The sequence below is a fragment of the Anabrus simplex genome, chromosome 10, assembly GCF_040414725.1.
Source record: "Anabrus simplex isolate iqAnaSimp1 chromosome 10, ASM4041472v1, whole genome shotgun sequence".
NCBI lineage: Eukaryota > Metazoa > Arthropoda > Insecta > Orthoptera > Tettigoniidae > Anabrus > Anabrus simplex.
Window position 1 is genome coordinate 4,664,427 of NC_090274.1, and position 26,115 is coordinate 4,690,541.

General features: G+C 40.1%; 1 protein-coding gene across 1 annotated transcript in view; it reads right to left on the minus strand.

Moving 5' to 3' along the window:
* LOC136882330 (uncharacterized) overlaps nt 1–26,115 on the minus strand; it is a 213,823-nt gene that overhangs the window by 1,564 nt on the left and 186,144 nt on the right. The window contains exons 15-17 of the mRNA XM_068229534.1: nt 20,340–20,522; nt 14,654–14,719; nt 2,867–3,003 (exon numbers count right to left, since the gene is read on the minus strand). Of these exons, the coding sequence (XP_068085635.1) occupies nt 2,884–3,003; nt 14,654–14,719; nt 20,340–20,522 (369 nt within the window). The 3' untranslated portion in view covers nt 2,867–2,883. The remainder of the gene's footprint in view (nt 1–2,866; nt 3,004–14,653; nt 14,720–20,339; nt 20,523–26,115) is intronic.

The following is a 26,115-nucleotide window of genomic DNA, read 5'->3' on the forward strand; positions in this document are numbered from 1 at the left end:
GCACCACACTGACTGCATTCGCAGAAGACATACAGCGCCAACTCAAGGCGTTATGGTGTGGGGTGCTATTGGGTACAACCACAAATTACAGTTGGTGCGTGTCCAGGGCACTGTGACTAGTTTGACCAACGTGAATGACATCCTGCGACCCGAAGCCATACCCTTTCTACACAACACCCCAGACACCATATTTAAGCAGGAAAATGCGCGACGACATGTTGCTACACGAACACGTGTCTTCTTGTTGTCACAGGATGTCAGACTGTTGTCCTGGCGCGCCCGATCACCAAACTTGTCGCCAATCGAAAATGAAGGGGATATGGTGAAAGGATGGGTGCAGCAGTGTGACCCAATGCCAGCCACCAAAGATGAACTGTGGAACCAGGTGAATGCAGCATGGATGGCTATACTCCAGGACGCCATTCACACCTTATACGCATCGATGCTGTCACGCATGGAACAGATTATAAGTGCCCATGGAGAACCCAGTGCCTACTAGGCAACAGTACACATGATGAACGTAGGTGACTGAAATGCTAATCGTTTCTGCAGAACATGCTAATGAACATGTCCTGTTAATATGAACTTCCTATCTCTAGTCTTTTAAGGTGTTCTGGTTTTTATGAACACGTGTACGAAAAACTTATTCTATTGCATAACCATATTAATAACATTCAAGCACATTAGGCCTTTTCACTCGTGAAATTACCAGTATTTCGCCCCAATGCAGCAGCGGGCTCCTCAGTTGGTTTCGAAGATGGTGGCGGCTAATGCTCCGTTGAGACACCACCACTATAAGTTTTCATTCTGTCCCCAAAGGGGGCGGCGGACCTCCTAGACGGCAACACTGTCTCTCAGGCCACGGAGTAGGAGATCATTGGAGAAGGTGTGGGGGTCTATACGAGGAACTGTCCCAGTTTTCAGGACAGCTGATGGTCCTCTGCTCGGTTGGTTGGACTCGTAGGCCAAAACCTACTCTACAACCGCTGCAAGCCTCCCACATAGGGCAATGCAGTGACGGTGCACTCTGGCACAGGGTGACCGACGGGAATCTGACGTTCTTGGCATGGCTAGTACTCTCTTGGTAGGATTGGGGAGCAGAATTGTCAAGCAGGACACTCGCCATGCGTTGCCGTTTCAGTAGCTATGGAGCAGTGGTTGGTTGAACATCGTATGTTTGCGTACGACGCATTTGTGCAGAATGGCATCACCGCGGCTCTCACACGCTCGATGTTTACTGGTGTTCTTGCTGTCTTAGTCGGACCTGGTGGCATCTTTTTAACAATAGATCCTGTTGTCCGTACATTATTAACCCAACTGAGAATCGTGTTGCGGCTGGGAACGGCATCACGACGCCCACGGTTGAAATGCACATGAAAAAGTCGCTGCACTGTTAAAAAAAGACCCGCTATTCTGCAAACATACGATGTTCAACCGACCACTGCTCCATAGCTACTGAAATGGCAACGCATGGCGAGTGTCCTGCTTGACAATTCCGCTCCCCACTCCTCCTACCGAGAGAGTACTAGCCATGCCAAAAACGTCAGATTCCCGTCGGTCACCCTGTATAATTGTCTGTCTTCGGCTTTTATATAAAAAATGAAGTTTCCATAAAGGAACCATAATTTAATTTCATCGATTGCAAACATTCAAGCTCTTCAAGCCTTGTCAATCTTGAAATTACCAGTGTTTGACGACTGAAGATTTTGAATGTTTGCAATCGATGAAATTAAATTATGGTTCCTTTATGGGAACTTAGTTGCTTCCGTGGCTCAGGCTTCTCACCGCTGGGTTCCGTGGTTCAACTCCCGGTCGCTCCATGTGAGATTTGTGATGGACAAAGTGGAGGCGGGATAGGTTTTTCTCCGGGTACTCCGGTTTTCCCTGTCATCTTTCATTCCAGCAACACTCCAATATCATTTCATTTCATCTGTCAGTCATCAATCATTGCCCCAGACAGGCCTATCCTCGCCGCTAGATGGGGGCTTCCTTCATTCCATTACTGACTCGGTCACTGACTGGAAAACAGGTTGTAGGTTTTCGTTTTCGTATGGGAATTTAATTTTTGATTAAAAATAACATTAAATTAAAGTATTTGCAGTGTTTCCCCGAGTACAGGCGTAATGGATGTTAGAGAAATTTGACACAACTTTATACTATGTACCAAACACTGCAAAATAACCGAAGAGTAGTAGAGTAAATTTTATCAGTGTTAAATATTTCGAACATTGGGAATAAATCAGAGTGGAGTTCAGATCCAATTCTTAAAATTTATAGCATAGAGACGCTTCTATGGTCCATTTTAAGTGAGGTTTCTAATATTCTTCACATTCTTTTTTCTTTTTCAGCGACTGTACATAGTTTGATGTTGATGAAGATTTCCTTTTCTTTAAAAGTAATAACAAAAGTTACAGAGGCAGAAAGAACACTTCTGTATCACTGGTTCTGCGAGTTAAAAGTCTTCACAGAACACTGAAGCCAATGTAATTAAATGGAGCTATGCAATGTTGCAGCCATACTTGCCCTGTTTACTTATATTATCCTGTTGGGATCCTTTTCTCTTTTGGTGTTTGCCCTGTGTTTCTAATCCTTTAGCACCTGTATTATCTTATGTTTTTTTCCTGTATTTATCCACCTTTCCTCCTACCCTACACTAGCCACATTAAGACTAAAGGTCTCTCAATGAGTGCTGATGGCCACTGGGAAGCAGAAACAGCTCGTTGAAGGCTGAGAAGAACTGGTATTGATGACGAGAGAGCCTAGACCGTGTCTCCTCTTTCTGTAGCTCCCCTTTCCCACACTGAACTGCATTTGTGCTCATCCTATTTCTCTTCATAAAAGTGACTACTGGAAGAAACAGGCTTACCTTATGTTGGACAGAATTCACTGCATGAGCAGACGACGATATGTTCGATTGCGACCCAAGAAGGCGTGAGCCTGTTGAGTGAGCTGCACCTGATCCTTGGTCTTTCCGAACGCAACATCCTCCCAGATCTTGTGTGGCTGAAAAAGGCACAACATATGTAACTATACTTATCTTTGTTGTACAGATCAGAGATGAGGTGACCTAGTTTTTCACTCCTGCTCCCAACCTGCCCGAGTTCCCAAGAAGAAAAACAATATATATACAAATCTCCACCTTATCAATACAAATTTATTTTACATTAAGCAAGTAAATATAGTCAAATAGTCAAGACTAGTTTCGACCCCTAGGGGGTCATCCTCAGTTGACATGCAATAAAAATTGTATTGTTCATAAAAACATCACATATAGTGGTAAAAGTTTGGACTAATTTAGACTGATCATTAATGTTGGTATGTCTAATGCATGACTAGTGTGCATCGTTCATGAAGACACATATCACCTTACTGCTACTACCATCCAACATATAACATATAAGCTCCCAGGACAAATCAACGTGCACCAAGACGCATAACTTTCAACATATTTGACTAATGCCACCAACTATAAACATCGCGACTACGGAAGAAAACATGCTCCATTAACTTTTCTAATAACTCCAACATCTGTAGCTGCCAATAATATCTCCAGACAAATAAACAGCATTACCTGATCTGCAGCGGATCATTATAATACCAATTGTCTTTACATATAATATTTTTATGGATCCATTTTGTTGGGACACTATATATACAAACCTCATTTATTCCTAATCAGTGTACATGTTGTACCGCACATAAACAACATCAATGTAATGTATTTTTAACTAGACATGTGTGGCATACATACCACTGTTTTTGACTATATGCCCATTTTAACAACATTTTAATGTCTGCATTAGCAAATATTTTTATTCAAATTTTAACTTCATACTAAGTTTCAATCAGAAGTAATGGGCCTTACAAACTGAATTTAGCTTCTAGGATGTATGCAAGTAAGGTGTTGCATTGATACCTCAATCAGAAATGTTCAAGCCAGTGTTCTGTACCTTCATGTGACTAATCAATAGCCAATTGTGTACATAGTTGAACTTGCCACTGTTGAGTTACACAAACATATGTGTGTTCCATATTATATAACCTAGAAATTGGATGGTAGTAGCAGTAAGGTGATATGTGTCTTCATGAACGATGCACACTAGTCATGCATTAGACATACCAACATTAATGATCAGTCTAAATTAGTCCAAACTTTTACCACTATATGTGATGTTTTTATGAACAATACAATTTTTATTGCATGTCAACTGAGGATGACCCCCTAGGGGTCGAAACTAGTCTTGACTATTTGACTATATTTACTTGCTTAATGTAAAATAAATTTGTATTGATAAGGTGGAGATTTGTATATATATTGTTTTTCTGTAAAGTAATATCCATCAATACGGAAATGAAACTTATAAATAACAGAATTCCCAAGAAGAGCCGAGGAGGAGTCATGAGGCTCTCCAATCTCTACTCCCCTTCAATTTAGTTTACGTTCGAGCAACAGGTGGCACCCGGAAGTCCTCTCTGGCAGAGTAACTCAACTCTTGGAAGAGAATGAATAGCTTTCTTCAAATAATATATATATATATATATATATATATATCGATGGCAACATTAACTAATTACAGTTAATGGCACCTATCTGTGTTGGTGCGACATAAAGCAAAATTGTAAAAAGATGGTCCCACATTTATGTATAACATCAAACACAGAGTGATCCACATAAAAATAACATGTCTTTGTTCATACAGCACGGATTCTGGTTGCTCTTGTTTTAAACAACACTGGGAGTTTAATTCTGTTAAGTATCATATCCGAGTGATGTCATAATCTGTACTCTAACTTCACAGATATTATGGCCTTCCAAATCACCCGACCTGACGCCACCAGATTTTTTAATTGTGGTATTACAAAGATTCAGTTTATCTCAAATGGCCAAGAACAACTGATGAATGAAGAACAATGTCTCCAAAATAAACAACAGTGACCCAGAGGTACTGCCAGAAACATGCAACGACAGGTAGGAATGGGTCAACAGGCAAGAGGAGGTCATTTTCAGCACCTACTGCGAGGGTAAGGATACTGAGAGTTGAAGCCATCACTAGAACCAAACTACTTATTTTATGTGAATCACTCTGTTCCGCTCTCTCATACTACCATGTGATATAAACTTCATAAACTTCCGTACTGACAAGTATTCGATGGTACATGGGTAAGAATGGGTCCACCTATGGCAACTATATTTTCATTCTCATTATTATTATTTTTTACTATTTGCTTTACGTCGCACCGACACAGATAGGTCTTATAGGGACGATGGGATAGGAAAGTGCTAGGAGTGGACAGAAAGCGGCCGTGGCCCTAATTAAGGTACAGCCCCAGCATTTGCCCGGGGTGGGAAACTACGGAAAACCATCTTCAGAGATGCCGATGGTGGGGCTCGAACTCTCTATTTCCTGGATACAAGCTCATACCTGCGCGCCCCTAACCGCATGGCCAACTCACCCAGTATATTTTCATTAAAGAACTAGCTATATTCTCATAAATGGGACTAGTTTCAACCCTATTTTGAGGTCATGCTCAGCCTTGACTGTGCCGCAGTTGAAAGAAACCCATGAAGCTGTGTGAGAGGGGGACATCTATTCTGTGTAAGCACATCTTTTCCTGTATGGATGGATGTAACTCACTTTTTAGAATCTTGGCTTGTAACTTTGTTTTATTCCACCTAATCATAACATGTCACTAGCTCCAGTTAGTATGTCTTTCTGGGCCAGGTATCACACAGCGGCCTCGAAGGACATCCCCATTGAACGCCCTTAAGAATGGATGCAAACTCACTTTAAGAACTTCAGGATATGCTTCAAATATTCCATCTTTGATGACTGATCATTTTGACTACTTAGCTGTTTTATGAACTGCATACATCAGATTTTATACTATGAATCATCAACAGTCAGTGATATACATGTTACTCACATAAGACGAAGATCGGAGCGTCTGAGGAAGTACTGGGAGGATCGCAAAGCCCGAACAATCCCTTCAAAGAGAACTGAACAATGGACTGACTAAAGTGACCCTATGCGGTCATGAAAGAATAAGAATAAAACTGTAAGTACAGTTCCAAAAGTTTATGTAAGCGGAAAATAACATCATGGAAAATTACTGGTATATTAGGCAGCCTATTAAATGCTCATTAAGAACCCCTGTATAGTTAGCAAAACAATTTTAGTATGATAACAACAACAACAACAACAACAACAACAAGGGAACACCTGGCCAAGGCACGGGGCATTGCGTGGCAGAAGGTTAACGGACTAAATAGCCATCTGAACTCGTGCCACGGACAGTACCAGTATTAGAACAACTTGCATTTAAAAAAAGATAAATTTCAAGGTATGGTTGGGGAGACAGACGAACAAAGACCTTGATTGATTACATAATCATAGGGAAAGAACACCAGAAGAACCTTGTAGATGTAACAGCTATGCCTGAAGAAGCCTTTGGTGGAGATCATAGAGTTGTAGTAGGAAAATTGAAAGTCGGAAAGATTGAAAAACCCCCATTAAGAAGAGAGAAAAGAATTAAAGTACGGAAGTTGAAGGAGAAAAGCATACAAGAAGAATTTCAAAGGGAAATAATACCCTTGGTACCCAGGACAGAGGTGGGGAATGTTGAAGAGGAATGGAAAAGATTTAAGGAAGCACTGCTTGGATGTGCACAAAAGGTGTGTGGTAGAACATCAGGAAATGTGAAAGACAAAGAAACACATTGGTGGAATGATAGGGTAAAGATTAAAGTGAAGGAAAAGAAAATGGCATGGAAAGCATGGAAAACATCTAAGACTGAAGAAAGTAGAAGAAAATATGTGGAGGCAAAGAATTTGGCCAAGAAAGTAGTGGAGGAAGAAAAGAGGAAAAGCTGGGCCTTATTCACACAGAAATTGAGAGATGATACGCAGGGCAGCAAGAAATTACTGTATGGTATCTTAAGAAACAAAAAGAGAGATCAAGTAAACACCAGATTTGTGAAGGATGAAGGTGGCATAATGTTAAGAAAGCCAGAAGAAATAAGAAATAAATAGATGGAGAGAGTATTTTCAGAGGCTGCTGAACATAAGAACGGATGACAGTCATCCAATGGACGACCAGGAAAGGCAGTTAGTTGATGAAGAAATAGATAAAGAAATTACAATGAATGAAACTGAAATGGCAGAAAGATGAAGAATGGAAAAACTGCTGGAATAGATGAAATTTCAGTGGAGATGATAAAGGCAGCTGGAGCTGTAGGCCTGCAGTGGACATATCGGGTTCTCAGGAATGTCTGGGAGAATAAGGAGGTCCCTGAGGATTGGCAAAAAGGAATAATCATCCCAATTTTCAAGAAAGGAGATAAGAAAAGTTTTGAAGAACTACAGGGGAATTACTCTTATATCCCATGTTGCTAAGATAATGGAAAGGATACTGGAAAGTAGAATAAGGTTGAGGGTTGAGAATCAGATACAGGAAAATCAGTTTGGTTTCAGAAGTGGAAAGTCAACAATAGAGCCCATTTTCATTATGAGACAACTAATGGAAAAGCAATGGGAGTACGGGAATGATATGGTGATGACATTCATTGACATTGAAAAGGCATGTGACAGTGCCACAGGACTAAAGTGTGGGACAGTCTGGTGCAAAAAGGAATTGGACAGGGATTAATAAAAATGATCATGGCATTGTATAAGGAATGTTGTAGTTGCGTGCAAACACAAGTTGGCAGGACAAGTTGGTTCAAAATAACTAGTGGGCTGAGACAGGGAAGTATTCTATCACCAATCCTGTTTACAATAGTAATGGATGACATCATGAGAACAGCAAAAGCAGCATATGGAGGAAGAGAAATGAACATGATATTTGCAGATGATATTGTGATTTGGGGAGAAGACGACAGGAAGGTTCAAGAACAGTTGAATGTGGTGAATGGGAAGATCGAAGAATGTGGATTGAAAATAAGTGTAGAAAAGAGTAAAACTCTTGTTATGACTAGAGGGGAGAAAGAAGGGAAAGGTCAGATTAGACTTGCAGACAAGCCCCTGAAAGTAGTGGAAACGTTTAAATACCTGGGGAGTGAATTAATGGAGAATGCTCGACTGGATGCTGAGATTAGTAAAAGGATTCAAGCTGGAAGTTGTTTCTATCATAGTGTAAGAAATATGTTATGGGACAAAGATGTGCCAATGGAAGCAAAGGATACTATGTACAAGATGTATTACGTACCCATAACAACTTACGGAGCAGAAACTTGGACAATGACAAAGAAGGATGAGAGTCGAATACAGGCAGCCAAAATGAAGTTCTTGAGGAGTATGATACAGAAGAGTAGAAGAGACAAAATAAGGAATGAGAAAATCCGGGAAGAAATTGGAGTGGAAAAAATGAATGATAGAATAGAGAAGAGCCGACTAAGATGGTTTGGGCACATAAAGCGAATGAGCGACGAAAGAGTGCCAAAAAAAAGGTGATGGAAATGCAAATCCAAGGAAGGAGAGGCGGTGGACGACCACAATTGAGATGGAAGGATAAAATCCAACACAGTATTATAGAAAGAAACCTGGACTGGGACACAGTGTTGGAGGAGGAGTGGTGGAAAGACCGAAGAAAGTGGAGAGGAACCATATTTGCCCCTACCCGGCTACAGCTGGATAAAGGGAAATGATGATGATGATGATGAAATTTCATTGTGAATGGTCCGTATTGAACTGTATCTTGTAACTGAACTGTGATTACTAGAGCCTGGATTTCCATACAAATGCATGTTTTTAAATAAGCTAGCTACACTTCTCAAACTTCACAAATATTAGTTTTATGGCTTAACTATTCCAAATAACCGTTCTTTTTGTGTGCATGTTTGCATGTTTTGGCCTTTTTAGGAGAAAATTAATGCATAATGCATATTCTGAACATTTTGGATTTAATAGCGAATATTTGGACGTTTAATATTGCATAATATGATTTTTCTTCTGATTTCGACCCATATATAATGTTAACTTGCATGATAGTGCCTTTTGTGAATGCTGGTGTGCTGAGAGACGGACAGAATATATTCCTGGCATCCTATGTGACAACCAAAGTTGGTACATATGGTAGAGCACTTATACTTCAATTAAGCCAACACTTTCTCATGTGTTGCTTGAGTAAACATTGACGAAGTCGGAAGGCCCCACCTCGATCTCTGTACTTCTTACGAATAAGGTGTCCCAGTGCCATAAATTAAACCTTAAACTCTGCATTACTCATTGACGGTTAATTTTTTCATCTATGTTAGAAGAACGAAACAAAGCTAGCATCACACTTCTGCGACACCGCGTTACTGAGATAGCGGCTTACAAATCTTGATTTTGCACAGAACCCTCTTCCATTGTTATCCTGGAGTTTCCTATCCGCAACTCTCATTCGTCACACGTCTTTGTTGAGGACATTCAAAAGTGTCTGCAATCATCGTACGGAGAAGTAGCTGCGGCAGCTAGAGATGGGTTGAACAAAGTGATCCATTCCAACCCTGACTTTGAATTGAACTTATATAAGCCATATTGTGGTGAAAATGCAGACGATGTACACTTTGACCTCATTCCCCCCCCCCAAAAAAAATATCTTCATTTAAGTATGCACTTGTCACTTGTTGTGACCTAGAAAGATCATTTCTGTGTTTAACAATATGCTGACGGATAAACGGATGAGCTTATATCAAGACAATTCGGGGATATTACGGTAGTTGTTCTACAATGTTTCCAAAGGAACTGAATTTTGATAGTGCATATTTTCCAGTTTATTGCGCACGTTTTTGCCATATGATAGTGCATGGAAATCCGGGCTCTAGTGATTACAATTAAAATTAAAAGTATAATAGTTCCACCTTTTCAATACAAATTCAAGTAAAGTGGGTTATTTTACAGAAGAAACATTTATTAGGTACTAGTTTCGACCCATTATCAGGGTCATCAGCCAAAAGCACGAGTTGCACAATGTATCAAATAGTCCATAGAAATTGTAAAAAATTTGCAAAAACATAGTGGATTTGACACTATAAAGATGAAACAGAAATAGTCACGATTGTGATAAAAGTTTCAGATTATGGATAAAATGCATAAATTAATGCATTTAGATGGCGTAGAAGGATCAACGTAATATACTAATACTAGAGTGGAGAGGAGATGATGATGATGATGATTATGATTGTTTAAAGGGGCCTAACAGCTAGGTCATCAACCCATAATGATAAGAGGTGCAACGAAATGAAACAATAATTAGAACTTCAAAATGTATTCACTGACTAGAATCTAAAATGATGAAAAACTTACCATGAATCTAAAAGTATCAGTGGATCCAATTCACAATACCTTATTCTTGTTGTCCAAAATCCAGGTCACTGGCCCTTCATAATAGTACTAATCACTAATGCAGACCCAGGGTGTTACTCACATAAAGGTACTAATCACGGGCGCCGGCTTTATCTATGTGTTTCTCATATAGCGGTACTAAATGAAATGGCTTATGGCTTTTAGTGCCGGGATCAGCTCGCCAAGTGCAGGTCTTTAGATCTGACGCCCGTAGGCGACTTTTGTGTCATGGTGAGGATGAAATGATGATGAAGACAACATATACACCCAGTCCCCGTGCCAGGGAAATGAACCAATTATGGATAAAATACCCAACCCTGCCGGGAATCGAACCCAGGACCCCTGTGACCAAAAGCCAGCACGCTAACTATTGAGCCATGCAGCCGGACTATAGTGGTACTCACCACAGACTATGTATAGTCACGGTGTCTCTCAGATCATAGAGAATGTAGACCCACAGACAACACAGACGGATGTGTTCTACATATAATGGTACTACTCCCATAGTAATTCCCCCCCGATGATACTAATCACAGACCCAGCTGTAGCGGTACGTGTTCCTCAGATAATAGTGATTATTGTCTAAGAGGGAGCACAACTAGGCACATGTAGTCGACCCATGGTCTTCATCACGTAATGGTACTAATTACACATGGTCTCATGGTTCCAGAAGTATCATCCCTTGGTCGCCCCTTACGACAGGCAGGGGATACCGTGGATGTATTCTTTGTCTGCATCCCCCATCCAAAAATGCTACCAAAGGAGATCTTGGAGCGCTTGAAACAACACTTCCCCACTCTTTTAAATCGCAACTCTGTGCCACAACAGCCCCTGCAACCATGGATGGCAAGGAATTCTGTGAGGCTCTTAAAATGAAATCCAGAACGGCATCTGAACCTGACAACATTCCACTGGAGTTGATTCAAGGAGGAAAGCTCGTACTTAAAGACAAGACTTTTAACTTGGGAAACTAAAAAAAAATGCTACTAATGGCACCATATCACAGTGTATGTAGCAAATATTGAAGTATATCCCTGCTGTCAATGGCTGGATAACTTCTTGCAAAGATTCTATTTGGCCATCCTCAGGTTGTCACGGAGAACATTCTCCCCAAGTCTCAGTGTGGTTTCCGTTCCAGAAAAGAGGTGCCTTCACATGATTTTCTGTGCAAGGCAACTCCAAGAAAAATGCAGAGAACAACAGCAACCTCTCTACATAGTGTTTTATGATCTGGCAAAGGGGTCTGACTCTCCTGAGGCCTGCTATGTGGGCAGTGTTGAGACACTTTGCTGGCTTGATTTGAGCACTCCAGGATGGTATGTCTGGCCGGGTTCTCCATCAGAAAACACCTCTCATGCTTTTCCTATCACACCTAGACTGAAGCAAAGGTCTGTACTTGCTCCAATGCTCTTTGCTCTGTAAGTGGCTGTTATGCTTTGTGATTCATCATGTACCAACACCTCGGGCATCGATTTAAGGTATCGTCTTGATGGAGGTCTCTTCAACTAGACGAAACTTCATTCACATTGCTTAACTCACATCACCAGAATAATTGAAATGCAGTTTTGATGATACTGCATCACCAGAGGAGCTGCAGCAGTTTTATGAGTGCATACGATGTTATTGCCTCACCATCATTTCAAAAAAAAAAAAATTCTTCACCAAACTTGCCCCAGGGAGTAGCCTTTCAGAGTTCAATGTGTCTATCTCAAACGTCAGTCTGGAACAGGCAGATCACTTCTCCTACCTTGGGAGCATCTTGTCTATACGATGCACCTCAGAAGAGGACGAGGAAAATAGACTCCGTGTTGCTCAGGCATTTGGATGGCTGTGACACTCGGCCTTTAAGAGTAAAGACTTAACAGTTCATACCAAACTCATGGTGTATAAAGAAGTCATCATCACATTGTTACTCTATGGACGTGAAACCTCGGTCCTTTACTGCTGGGACGTCAAGAAAATTTAACATTTTTGTCAGCAGTAACTTCATTCAATCTTACAAATCAAATGGCAGAACCATGTCTTCAATCTTGCAGTTCCTGAGAAAACGTGCATGAATGGTTTAGAAACACCTATCATTGGCAATCAGCTTCGGTGGACTGGGCATGTGTGCCACATGAGCGACACCACCAATTCATTTATGGTGAACGTTCATCAGGCACAAGACGACGTTGAAGCTTTAATAAAGATCACCTTAAACAAATCACGAAGGTCGCAAACATCAACCGTCAAACTGGAACACGCTTGCCAAGGATCATTCGCTTCGGTGCCAAACCAGCTCTACTGTTGTTAACTGTCTGAGAAAGAGCGTGACAGGCACGAAGAAGTTAAACGACAGTTATGCATACTCTTTCAGATGAAGCCTCGTTCCCTCCCATCCACCGAGATCAATCTGCGTGGACGCATGTTTCATGCTAGAACTTGCTTGTTAAGTCATCAAAAAGTACAAGTACAAACAGCACTGAGCGCTGAGCTGAATATCACTGCAGGAGATTTGTATATTAAAAAATGAGTAGCAAACAGCATTGATGAAGTTATGTACCAAAGAAGCATTTAGATCAGCAAAATTCGTTCCAATTACATTTTATACAATGGAAATATACTAACTGATTAAAAAAGCTGATTAGTGTCAAATGAGCAATGTAGTCAGTATAAAATGACAAACGGCCAGAGAAATAGAAAAACCTACTTATTTTCTAAAGACCCGATATCTGCCCGCTGGGCCATTAACGGTCCATATTAATTAAACAACTTAATTTTTTTCCCCCCATTTGCTTTACGTCGCACTGACACATATAGGTCTTATGGCGACGATGGGATAGGAAAGGCCTAGGACTTGGAAGGAAGCGGCCATGGCCTTAGTTAAGGTACAGTCCTAGCATTTGCCTGGTGTGAAAATAGGGAACCACGGAAAGCCATCTTCAGGGCTACCGACAGTGGGGCTCGAACCCACTATCTCCCGATTACTTAAAAATATAATCACATAATTTAATGTATGTAATATGAATTCTGTACCGGTAAGTTGAATATCACAAACATTTGACATAAGAATTATACAGGCATATATGGGGATATCAGATGTGAAGTGGCAGTCAGATCTGAATGATCTAAAGCAGCTGTGTCACAGTGGCTGAAGTCTAGGAGTAGTTCCCTGCATATAACTGACTGCCTAACAGATTCACTTCAATCATCAAGGTTAATATCATGAAGGACTAGAAGCCTTCACATTCCTGGGTGGCTGGTTCTAGGGTGAAAATCTCCCAGCAGACCAAGAAGAGACTTGGAAAACATCGATTACATTCTGGGGTTGGTAGCTCCAAGACCAACCTTGCGAGTTGACCCCCTGTGAATTCAGAGAGGAACAAACCCTGGCTCACCTCCTCAACTGCAACTCATGCTCTCTCCAGTGCAGAACGAAGACCTAGGTAAGGATACACCCAATGGCCAATTATGGTCTGGTGTGATATATGAGAATGTTATAAGTATCTCTACTAGTATGTATACATCCATTTGTATATATTGTTTTGGAAATTATCTTAATATTAATTTGTATATATTATTATGTTGCTCCTGATGCAAGTAAGTAAACAAGCTAACTCCAGCCATGTGTATGGGACCCTAAACATTCCAGAGCAACAAAACAAAATATGTAAACATTTTTTTTTTTCAAATTTAATTAAAAAGGATTACACATTCTTTAAAATTGCCTGTATTTTGCTGAAAATACCATTTACCACCAAAATATCCACTTATAACATTAATTCACAATAATGGGACTGGTCTTAAAATGCGGTAATTATGTTGAAATGTATATCCAACCCTTATCCCATTTCTCTACGGGGTCACGTATGAAGTGATGAATCTTCGTCAAGTTTTTATGACCAGATGCCAGCACACAGCCTACTTCTGTTGGATAGCATCAAGGGGTCTGCCCAACGCTTAACGTCCCCATCCCACGGAGGAATCGCCATCAACAGCTTCACATACCCTCACGGATTGAACACTGCGGAGAGGTTTGAAATTGAATCCAGGCTTTTGGCATGCAATCTAGTGATCAGGAATTGTATACCTCCATCCCTCTTACCCTGCTTATTAAAATTCTGATGGAGAAAAGTTTTTCAACCAATAGGACCCGAACTGGCTAACCACGGTGTCAGACTTCATGCCTCTTAATGATCACGACCACCAGGCGGGCTGCAATTACGACGTGATGCAAATGAAAACAAAATGCAGCTGCAATATTTCCACCACAAATGTACTCTATTTGGCAGAGCCAGTAAAAGAAGCTTCCAGAGCATCAACACTGAGCTGAGAGCTGTATGTACTCACCTCGTTTACAGGATCAGTCTTTATCAGCTCCACAATGTCATCCAGAGTACGTCCAGGGGACTCGGGCTGTAACAATCAACATACAAAGTATTCATGACCTTTTAGTACTCGTCAAACATATTAAACATGTCCTAAAAACTTTAGATTTTTGGTGTTCATGTTTTCCATCTTTAAGGTTTATGATAAGCCATTTCAAATTACCCAGAGATCTGTGAAATTCGTAGGATGCAAAAACGCGATCTTCATATCTTTGACTTATTTGAATATTAAGCTCATAACTGACCTATTTGATCCCACAAGTTTGTGTTTTGAACTGCAAAATAACACAAAATCATGCTAAATCATGCTTCTTATGCCAATTCTGTATTTCTTATCAGCAAATTTTTTATCATACCAACACACACTCATGCCTTAGTTTGTGAACGTAGCCTGCTTCACAGCACTAGCGTACTTTGGCGTGCATTATTTGTGGTGTGCAATGTAGAAGTATTCCCAATAAAGCAGTTATGTCTCAACATAAGACTTCATTAAAATATTTTTCAGCTATAACTTTTATAATATCTTATTCTTTGAAATGGTTTTAAGAGGAGTTTTAAATCCCTGCAACAACATAAATCTTTCTCAATGTTCTGAAGTGTTATGATTTTTGGTAGTCTTATGTTGGTAATGTTACCCACACCAACTACCCAAGCCATGACTCAACCATGCCAAGACCACGCAGACCATGTTGTTCTCTTAAGTTTAATAATTCTCAGGTTCAATGACTGAAGTGTTTGAGTTGTACATGAAAAGAAGAAATGTGACTACGCGCAATACCTAAGACTGGTGTTATGGTATATTCATGGGCAAGAGAACACAAATAAAAAATAAAAATGATAAAAACATTGATGTGAAAATTATGTGGCTGGAGTTTGAAAGATGGGACCCTGTGATGAAATGGATCGCTAGTGATAACCACAACTGTGACAAACAGAAGGTATCACTGAAGCAGCCATTGGTGGGAGAATCGCTCGCACAGGCAACAAAGGCAAAAATGAATTTATTATCGACACAAGGCGTTCTTGAATTCTGGAATTAGACAACTCCACGATGCGGGAGCAACTATCCAAGTACATAAAAGGTAACCGACTCTTGCCATCCACCGATCACGTTTGGGAGCATTATAATCATACTGTAAGGGATAAATATCAACAAGAGCTGAAGAGCATTCAAAATTTAGGGAAAAACTTATTTGTGACGAAACTATGGACAAGTCAGGGAACTGTGTTTTTAATGTCTTGTTTTGCCTTTAGGAAGTGAGAAACAGCCAGGATGCGTATTTAGCTATCAGTGTGGTGCTCAATAAAGCCCCATGTTCACAAAGTGCTGTGGACACCCTGAGTAAGTACAATGTTCTATTTAATGATGCTTTGGGCAGAGGCACTGATTCTGTTGGTTACATGGGTGCACCTTAAGGGAGCTTGTTGGCGACAGCTTTGGTCACGTGCAATGCTGGGCTCACAAAGTTAATCTTGTGGGCCATATCTGGCAGTGCAACTAAACTTGGCTGTTGCAAAAACCGAGACAGCTTTTCTAAACACCAGATCAGGGCCTCTCAGGGTGCATGCGCCTGGTGCATGCACTGTGCAGGTGCAAAAGACGACTTCGCTTGGTTGACCAGAGCGCAGACCCTCACTCCTCGAATTGGAGCAATAGCACTGTCTCTCTCTTTCCCCATGCCTGTCTCGCTCGCTCCCCCTGTCTCCCTCTTCCTCACTTGCTCCGTGGCGCTCCAAATCCGAGCCAAGTTGAGCCGAGTAGCCCAGTGACAAAGCGTTGGTCTGAGCCGAGCCGAGCCGAGCGGGACTGATGCACAGTGCACGGAGCTCTTGCGCCTCGATTTGCACGCGTGAGATTTTGGGCGTTTGAGAGGCTCTGCACTAGATGAAGGAAACACATGCATCTTGAATTTCTTCGCAAGAGATACGACGACGACACAAAGAAGGTCAAATTGTTTCCAATGTCTGTGGAGACGAGGTGGAATGCTTGGCTCATGCCTGCACTTTACATTCATGAACATAAAATGATGAGGAAAGAGACCAATGGTGTTGCATTTTTTAATAATATGAGTAGCAGTGAGCTACCTGTCATTAGATCTCTCTCAGAACTGTAACTGGACTGGGATTTAATTACATCATTAGTACCCTATGGCTCGGAGTATTGCAGAACATGTTGGATATGCTGACTTGGGAAGTGAGCTTAATGCTCCTCTCAGTGATTCACAGTGAACACTAAAGTCAACAGGTTTATTTTATATACTGACTTTACGTTGCACCGACACAGACAGGTCTTATGGCGACAACGGAACAGGAAAGGGCCAGGAGTGGGAAAGAAGTGGCCATGCTTTAATTAAGGTACAGGTCCTGCATTTGTCTGGTGTGAAAATGGGAAACGAAGGAAAACCATCTTCAGGGCTGCCGACAGTGGGGTTTGAACCCACTATCTCCCAGATGCAAGCTCACAGCTGCGTGCACCTAATCGCACGGCCAACTCGTTCAGTAAAAGTCAACAACACAGAAGAGTTTGTCTAAACTAAGTCAGATGATGGCAGGCGACTCTTCAAAGCCTGTTCTTTTTGAAGCCCTTGGAAACCTGTTCACCCCAAAAAATGTATGCGACGAGATCCTAAGTCAAGATGGTGTAGCGAATAGTCATTTGCAGCTCTGGTTAGTTTGCAAGCATTCTCTGAGGCTATAACATCTTCCCAGTCACATGCCTCTCCACTGAACATTGATGTCTTTAGCGCTCCCTCACAGAGGACTATCTCAAATTTACGATGATCACATAGCGATGACATTTCACAGAAACTCCACACCTTCAAACATTTTTAGTGCTTGAAAACATGCAATTTGAATGGAACTTTAGACTCGGTGAGAGAAATGTGGAATAAAAAACTAGTTGGACTCTGGCTTTTCGACACAATCAGTCGCACAGTGGGGGATATATTACCCCACATATCGATACCTAAATGAACAAAATGGGCATGTTTTTAAACTTATGGCCAATTCATGCACGTTCATTAACTGTCCATTTATGCATTCTTTAACTCCTCGCTTAAATTCACCGATAAACAAGAACATGTACAAGTAATTTACATAATAAATTGTTTTCTGATTAGTATTGACAAGGCAGATTCTATATCACCTGTTCATTCAGTGCAGTAAATTTATTACTGTAAGTAGTAGATACAAACCAACATAGACCATCAATATTTATAGATTCTAATTTCACTGAAGCATTCTGTATGCATTGCACCTGCATCGTTTCAATCAATCTCAGCACCAGATGAAATAGATGGAAGATGCCCATCATTTGAATATATAGAGATTGAAAATATCCATAATGAAGGTGAAGTAGAAAATTTACTGAAGAGTCTTTCGATTGAAATGAAAGTTCTTCCAGTGATATGACAGTAATTGTACCAGGAGGTACACCTCAACCCCGTACATTTAAATAAAACGCCTTGAAAAACGCTATCTATCATATAAAAATTGAAACATCTAGTATAAGAAGTTGGAACGTTGATCAAAAGATGTCACTACTAAAGGATGGAGTAATACGTTATTTTAAAGTTTCCTAAACTGCCTGGATTTCTTTGTTTTGTTTTGGTGTATCACAAGAAGTTTGCACTTTTCTCCATAGAGGCCTCTATTAAAGAACTGATGCCATGCACTGTGATAAAAAGTGGAATAACTAGAGATTTAAAGAAGTTTTGTGTTTATAGGTTTTCTGAATGAAATGACTTTTCTTATTTTTGGTATTTCAACGTTTGCAACACTTCTTATTCATCCTGCCAACATGGGATTCTAAGCAATCATAAATTTTCTGTATTTATTTTTCAGCCAATCATAGGCTTCTTGTAACTTTTTGTTTATCTAATAAAAATGAGAGGGTGTGTCCGGATTTAGTCCAGAGCCTTCTTGAAGCTTCCTCTCAGGTATAAAAGCTGACATCCTTTCAAGTTAACTTGTCTTATTGATCGCCAAATTACTGAGTGTGTGTGTTAAGAGAGGAGACGGGGGTCCTCATTCTTCGGCAGGCAGAACATCAGCCAAGGTAATGGCCACCAGTTTTCTATCTCTGTAGTTATCTCTGCAAGCTGAACTCGAGGGGAAGGTTCCAATCTTTAACTATGTAACTGTCAATTCCTAAAATGTAAACTTTCTTCTTTCTCATGTAAAATTTCATGTAAGTCCTAAAGACTTAAACTGTAAATCGGGGATAGAGAGTGTATTACCCTCTCAAATTCCCCTTCAATTAATCTTGAGGTGACTACGATTTTGTAACTGTTTTTCTCCTGTTAATCATAAATTAACTTGTCCTTCTAGTCACCTCAGTAGTGTGGGATTAGCCTCTGCATCATCAGGCTGCTAGCCCAAGTAGGGTTTTAGCCCAAGTGTACGCCTCCATACATTTTTGAGTTCGGGCCAGTAATTTCTTTTACGAAGGCCCAGAAGAATGGGTACTAGGTACTCCTGTGTAAACTAAAATTCATATGGTATTGTAAATTGCAGGTTGTGCCTAGAGAGTCCTAAAGGTGTAATTGTATTGAGCAGACACGCTCTTTTCCGTCTTGTAATAGTTAATGGTTGCCTTAAATAGGCCGAAAGAGTTCAGGACCGTTGTCTCCTTGGTAGAATTTGTAGAGCATGTAAGCTCTTTTGTGGTTATGTAATAGATATTTGTGTACTATTGAGTGGTGCCTTTGGAAGGCCGTAAATTGTAACCGTTGGGGCAAAATGCTCTTGAAAATTTGTGTTTTGGGAGATATCTCTCCTTATCTATATAACTAAACGCAACATTTGTGATGTTGGGACCTTGTAAATTAGGAGCTTGAAGCTCAAAATCGTAAATTACCAATTCTTGGTTTCTCTATTTTTGTAGCAACTACCTATGTACCTGAAAGCTTGTTATTTGTTGAAATTTAAGATCTGAAAAGAAATATAACCTTTATTTTAAAATTAAAAATTCATCTTTGACTATCGTAGATAGACCCATTTCAGCCCACACCATCTTTCACGTCTGCGTTCCACAGATAACCCCGGAAGAGTAATAACCTGGTTATTATAGGTTGTCAAAAGCATGCAAATGTACACAATTATTTATCTTCAGTGGCATAGTATAGCGATACCGACATCCCACTTTAGGCTTTCACCAAGGTCAGTGGAGGTACAAGCATAGCAGGATTAATATTCCTGGTAAACTAACAAATGACCCTATATTTTAACCCATTTTGGTACAATACAGACATCAGACCAATCATTTCAGTTTCTTGAACATATTGTTCCGCATTCTTAAAATTCATTGCATGCATGGAACATAAAGAGTAAGTCACTGATGTAATTCACGCACCATTTTGTAATGAGTTTAAAAACATGCCTAACCCATCAGTAATTTTCTATCCCACGAAGGCTTCTAACTTCTACCGAATTTTGTTATGCCAACTTTTCTAGTCTGCACCCCAACCAGCAGACCAAATCATAAGAAGTTATCACATCAAAAGGAAGGCAGATAAACACACGATATGAAAGAGAGATAAAAAAATAAATTAAGATGGAAACTCTAATGGAATTAAGTAGATTGATATCATAGAGTAGAGTTTTCCAATAATTCTAATATTAATAAGTTAACAATGATATTTTCTTACCGTGTAGGTTATGGGTCCCCTCCTCGAGACGGTTTCCGCTACAGCCTCCTTGAAGGGTGTAGGTGTCTTGGGCGAGTTAGGGCTCGTCATCCAGAATTTTACTGGCGTGCACACATTCTCAATACTGGATAATGGCATGTGCCCTTTGGGTGGAGGTGACAGAACATCACGAGTGTCAAAGATCTAACACAAAAATAAAATAAAAATAAAATGAAAATTATAATAATGTGGAATGAGAATGGCTAGATGTAATGACTGCATGAAGAGTTGCCATACTGTCAAAACTACAAGTAAAAAGTAAACCTGCTGAGGTTGACTACTTAGCCTCTTCAACCAAAATCTAAATTAATTACTTTTCTTATGACAGCACAAGTCATGAAATCACTAAGAAGGGAGTAGGTGGAGAGGTACAATTTTAAATCACAGCAAGAAATACTTTATTCACCAGGTTCAAATGCATGAACTCCTTCAAGGAAGGACGTGAAAATTGCAAAAGTGACGAAAGACCAGCATCTACTCAGAATGTATATTTGATCCAAAGTCTGTTCTTACTGTGCATAACACTAAATGAAGAGTTGTTGACATCTTCACTTCTGTTACATCCTGGCCAGAAGTTAGCACAATCAACTCATCAATTTGTCTCTTTAATTCCTGTATTTAAAACAACACATCAGTCAAAAATACCTCGAACATTCCTCATCAACGCAGACAAGATGATCAAAGGAGTGCTGAAAGGAATTTTACAGCTGCCCATAGATACGTTTAACTCAATGGTGTACAAAGGACTTGGTTTGTTCAGAGCCAAATGGGAAGCTGTTCTTCACCAACTCGATGGATTGAGGACTCTAAAATAATCACTGACTACTGCAATTTGGATAAGGGAAGTAACTGCTTCAATTGAAATTTGTAAGATTGGAGAAACAAAAAAAAAAAATTAAATACCAAGGACAATTGTATAGATGCTCGTAAATTTGGACTGAATTTCCTGACATGGAATACCAAGTGTGGTGTAAATAACCTCATAATGGTAAAAAGTGTTCTTTAAAAAGGAATACACTTCTGCTAATGATTGGATCCGGCACCACAATAGATTCTCTTGCTCCGAATGGAAGGACGCTCTCAAAATGACGTGCAACGTTGCTGCAGTCTGAGCTGTGCCAGGTAGAAGCCTGGACCGTTCTGCATGTCCTTGGCTTTTGCCAGCATGGTGGAACTCTTCGCAATGCCCGTCACGTGCTAGCCCAAAGACGAGCACAATTCGGCTCCAGCTCAGGCAAGTAAAGGAGCAAAGCAAAGCCTAGCCTAGCAGCTGCTTGTATGGCTCTCAGTTACAACGAGAGAAGGGGTGCATATCTAAACATATTTAAACTTTTAACAGTTTTATTGTGCCTAATGTCTCTTTCTATTCAGTGCATTAGATTGTAGCGAGGAACAAAAACACTCTATGCTAAGTACATACCTTCAATTATTTCTCCGTGTGTTACTTAAATATTTCTCAGACTACTACCTGTACTCTTAGAAATACTGCAGGCCAACATAAAAGCTTGTTTAGGAATACAGCACAAACAATCAAAGACAATGAACTGTACAACTGTATTGCTGTGGCTTTGCTTTGCACCTTGACTCCGCATATTGCCATGTAGTCTTTACAGCACAATCTCTCGGTTCTTCGTGTGCTCATACCGCTACCTCAAGGAGCGGTGCTCCCTCATTGCCCACCTACGTGCTAACCGAACCGCTATACAAGGGAGCAGAAAGCAAATCCATATCACAGTCTTTAAAGCTGACTCAGTTTGGACCAGCCACAGAAGGTCGACAATGAGAAGGCAGTTATACCTAAAGTGCTCTACTATAAAAATAAATAATAATAATGTTATTTGCTTTACGTCTCACTAAGTACTCTTTTTTAATGGATTTTGGAGATGCTGAGGTGCCGGAATTTAGTCCTCCAGAAGTTTTTTACGTGCCAGTAAATCTACAGACACGAGGCTGACGTATTTGAGCACCTTAAAATACCACCGGACTGAGTCAGGATCGAACCTGCCAAGCTGGGGTCAGAAGGCCAGCACCTCAAGAGTCTGAGCCACTCAGAATAATAATAATGTTATTTGTTTTACGTCCCACTAACTACTTTTTAAGGTCTTCGGAGACGCCGAGCCACTCAGCCCGGCATATAAAAATAAATACAACACTGAACATACTGAGGCGATTGGATTGATGGGGGAGTGCTCGTGGAATGTTCGTAAAGACCTGCATCCCAAATACCACCACCAATGAAACGACAAATTACTTACATGCTATGTAAGAAAAATGTATTGTTCTTAATCTCAACTATTCTATTCTATCTTTTATCAGCAATTTTGTAACCATATTATTATTGTCTTTGTTATCCTTTGTCCTTGTGGCAGCCTTGAACACTTTCAGGAAGCTAATAAAATAAAATAATCACGTTTCACACAGCAGCACAGAAGACTGAACTGATGTTTTGTATCTTTCACATTTTGGCCAAGTTTGAGAAGCAAAGAAATAAAGGGAATTCTTTGTGCAGAGTTCTTACAGATGCAGGATTTTCAAAAGGAGCACACTCATGCATTTGTTATACAACAGTAATACATTACAATGTTGGCTGTTGCAAAGATACCGCTTGTGGAATAAGTTGTCCCTAGCAACTGAGTTCAGTGTATCAGAGCCTGCACAATACGAACATGAGCAACAACATGGCACTTCATCTTCGCAAGACAGATTTATTAATCTAGGAGTTAAACCAACTCTTGTTACTCTGAACTTTCAGAGAAATAGACTCACTTCAACCATTCAAAACTCAAAAGTGCCTACAGGAGACCTGGTCAAATAGTTGTGGTGTGTTTCTATCAGCATCTTGGCTGTTTTCATGAGTCAATGGTACGATTTCAGCTTATGTCTCCAATGATCTCCGATGATGGGAAGAGCTGGGTTTGACAGTATCTTATCAAAATGTCGTATAAGACCATTTGAGCAGTGTACAGTTGCTGGGGCAGCCTGTAGGTTTGATGGTGCCCTAAAGGACTGCATGGTGGTATTGAGCTGGATGTCACAACTGTTAAGCCATATCAGAGAGCAGTACTTAACTCTGAGTAGACAAGATCAATAACAGAACGTCTCAGCTTGTCTGGTAGGCCACCTCAAAGTGCAATACAGTTAAAGCAGAATATTATTGTGTTCTCAGCTTAGATCCTGGATTTTCAATGGTTTTTTTGTACGACAGTGTGCGACCAAGTGTCACTCCAAGATACTTTGTATACGGATTATGATTAAGGAGCATGTCATCAATGTTTTGCACTCCTATGTCGAGTGGGACTCAACATTAAAATGTTCGACTTGCAATCCAATTTAGAGTCCCACTCAACATGGCAACAGCTTGTACTTGCAGCATTTGTATGACGGCACGTATTGCAGAGCTATCTAACTGTCTCCGAGACAATCGTTATGACTTTGTAACCTCTGTTATTCTAAAATGTTTATCAAAGTTTACTGATGTTAAAGATTGGCTTCTGCTTCATCTTCGCTCACGGCACAGTTAATGAACACTGATAGTGACGTTGATGAAGCAACAACTGACTTAGTGAACAGAGTGATAATGAAAATGAAATTGGAGCGGGTGATGCTCCGTCAAACCCATGGCGCGAGTGGACAGCTGGCAATCCTGATTTACCTGCATTCTTATTCAACTAAACAATTTGTGGATATGCAACATCATGTAGGAACAATCCTTCAATACTGCAACTGTAAATATATTTCACGTAACATAATTCTATTTATGTTAGACTGTTTTTCAGTGTTCACTTCCTACAGCTGTTTATAGTACAGAAATAAATTAGGAGTGGAGCAGTAAACATACATTAAGAATAATGGAGTTCAAAAGGTTAAGATACAATTAGAGTTTTCTATTTGACAGATTTTTGGTGAAGTGGAGAGAAGGAAGACATTTTGGTGCAATTAGTACAAGAACTTGGTCCATCTGTATGAATATGCGAAACAGAGGACTTTGCCGAGGTAGACAGTAATGTCGTGTGCCTCAGTGAGTAAAGAAAAAACTGTAGCCGATATCCTAAGCCACCACATGATTGACAACAATGTAAACTAACACTAAGAATAATTTGTTGTGCTGTCACATAATAAAGCTCTCAGTGTAGTGACAACTTTGCAAAAATTTCTCATTTTCAAGGAAGAGTTTAATATGAATGACAATAACGAGGCGTTCAAACAAAACCATCAAATACAAAATGCACGCACGCACGCACGCGTGAAAACACACACACACTCTCTCTCTCTCTCTTCTTACCGTAAGTAGTACAGTATATTATAGTGTGCATTACTGTAAGTCAGTCTGTTAGGTCATCAGCCCAGAGGCTGGTTGGACTCTCAAATAGCACCACCAAATGTTATGCAGTTATGGGAAACCGCAACAACCGATGGTGGCTCCAAAATGAGGAGCGAGGTAATTTGTCATTGCTTTCCTCAGAAAGCAACTGGTTAAAAACTAAACAACACCGCCTTAACTTATACTGTACTACGTTTTCACGACCACAATTTTAAGAAATAGCATTTAATCAGCTTTTATTTGTTTTGTGGTTATGGGGTCTTGGTGATAACACGAGTGAACTTGTTCCGAGGCTGGCAGAGAATCGATTGTTCTCACTATTTGGGTAAATCAAACACAGCTTTGTACACTAATGTTCCATACTGACAACCTATCAAGCAAGAATCTGTAATGACTGTTATGCTCACCGTACTAAAGGAGAACAGTCTAGCCTCTACTTCTGGATTTCCTCATTGTATCGACTACATAATCATATAGCACTATCATGAATCAGAACTAGATCATTTTACACATAAAGCAGCAAGATATTTTTACAAGATGGTTTTGATGTGTTTGTGAGTTATATATGTATTTAAAAATACCTTTGTATCCAGATTATTTTAACTTGTATTCTTTATTATTTTTAATGTTAGCTGATGATGATCCCTTATAGATTGAAACATGCACTAATATCAAATAACTATATGGAGTTAATAGCATTTAATGCGGTCAATTGTAACCCTTATTATTTTTAAGATTAGTCTGATGTATTTGTAAAAAATTAATAATCTTTCATCAAAATTTTCACTGTGTATTATTCTGTGTCATTTGGCAAACCTGGAATGTCCAGGGTCAGATTAAATATTTTTCTTTTTTAAAATGTAACTGAATAGTTGACAAGATTATTGAGTAAGTCTGTATATTTTAAGGAAGTTTCTTTCTTAGAATTTTATTTTTGGTCTTAAAATTGTGAGTCAATATGGAACAAGGTGCGGTCACTGCAGTACCAGCAGAACCTGTAACGTAGATCTTTCTATTACCACTGACAGTCATCAAGTCATATTGAATATTCGTTACATGGTTAAAATACTTAAACACTTAGCGCCATCTTCCCATCCTCTTATCCTTTGTCATCCAACTATTGCTCACACCCAGGGAAGCACTGGCCTCTCCTATTTTCCCTTCCCCTTATCTTGTATAGCACCTACTTCTCAACAAGGTGACCATCATTCCTATTCTGTCCTGCAGTCGCACATGTTTCTTTTGTGTGCTTACGTTGTAAGTCACTCCTCTGCGTCTGTTTCCTACATATTTACATTATCTGACGACACCCATCTGCCTAGATACTGCAGCCAACTCTATCTAACTGAAGAAGGCACGATATCATGTGTGACCATCACCCGTGAATTTCGCAATGCCACTAATTGTGCAGCGGCG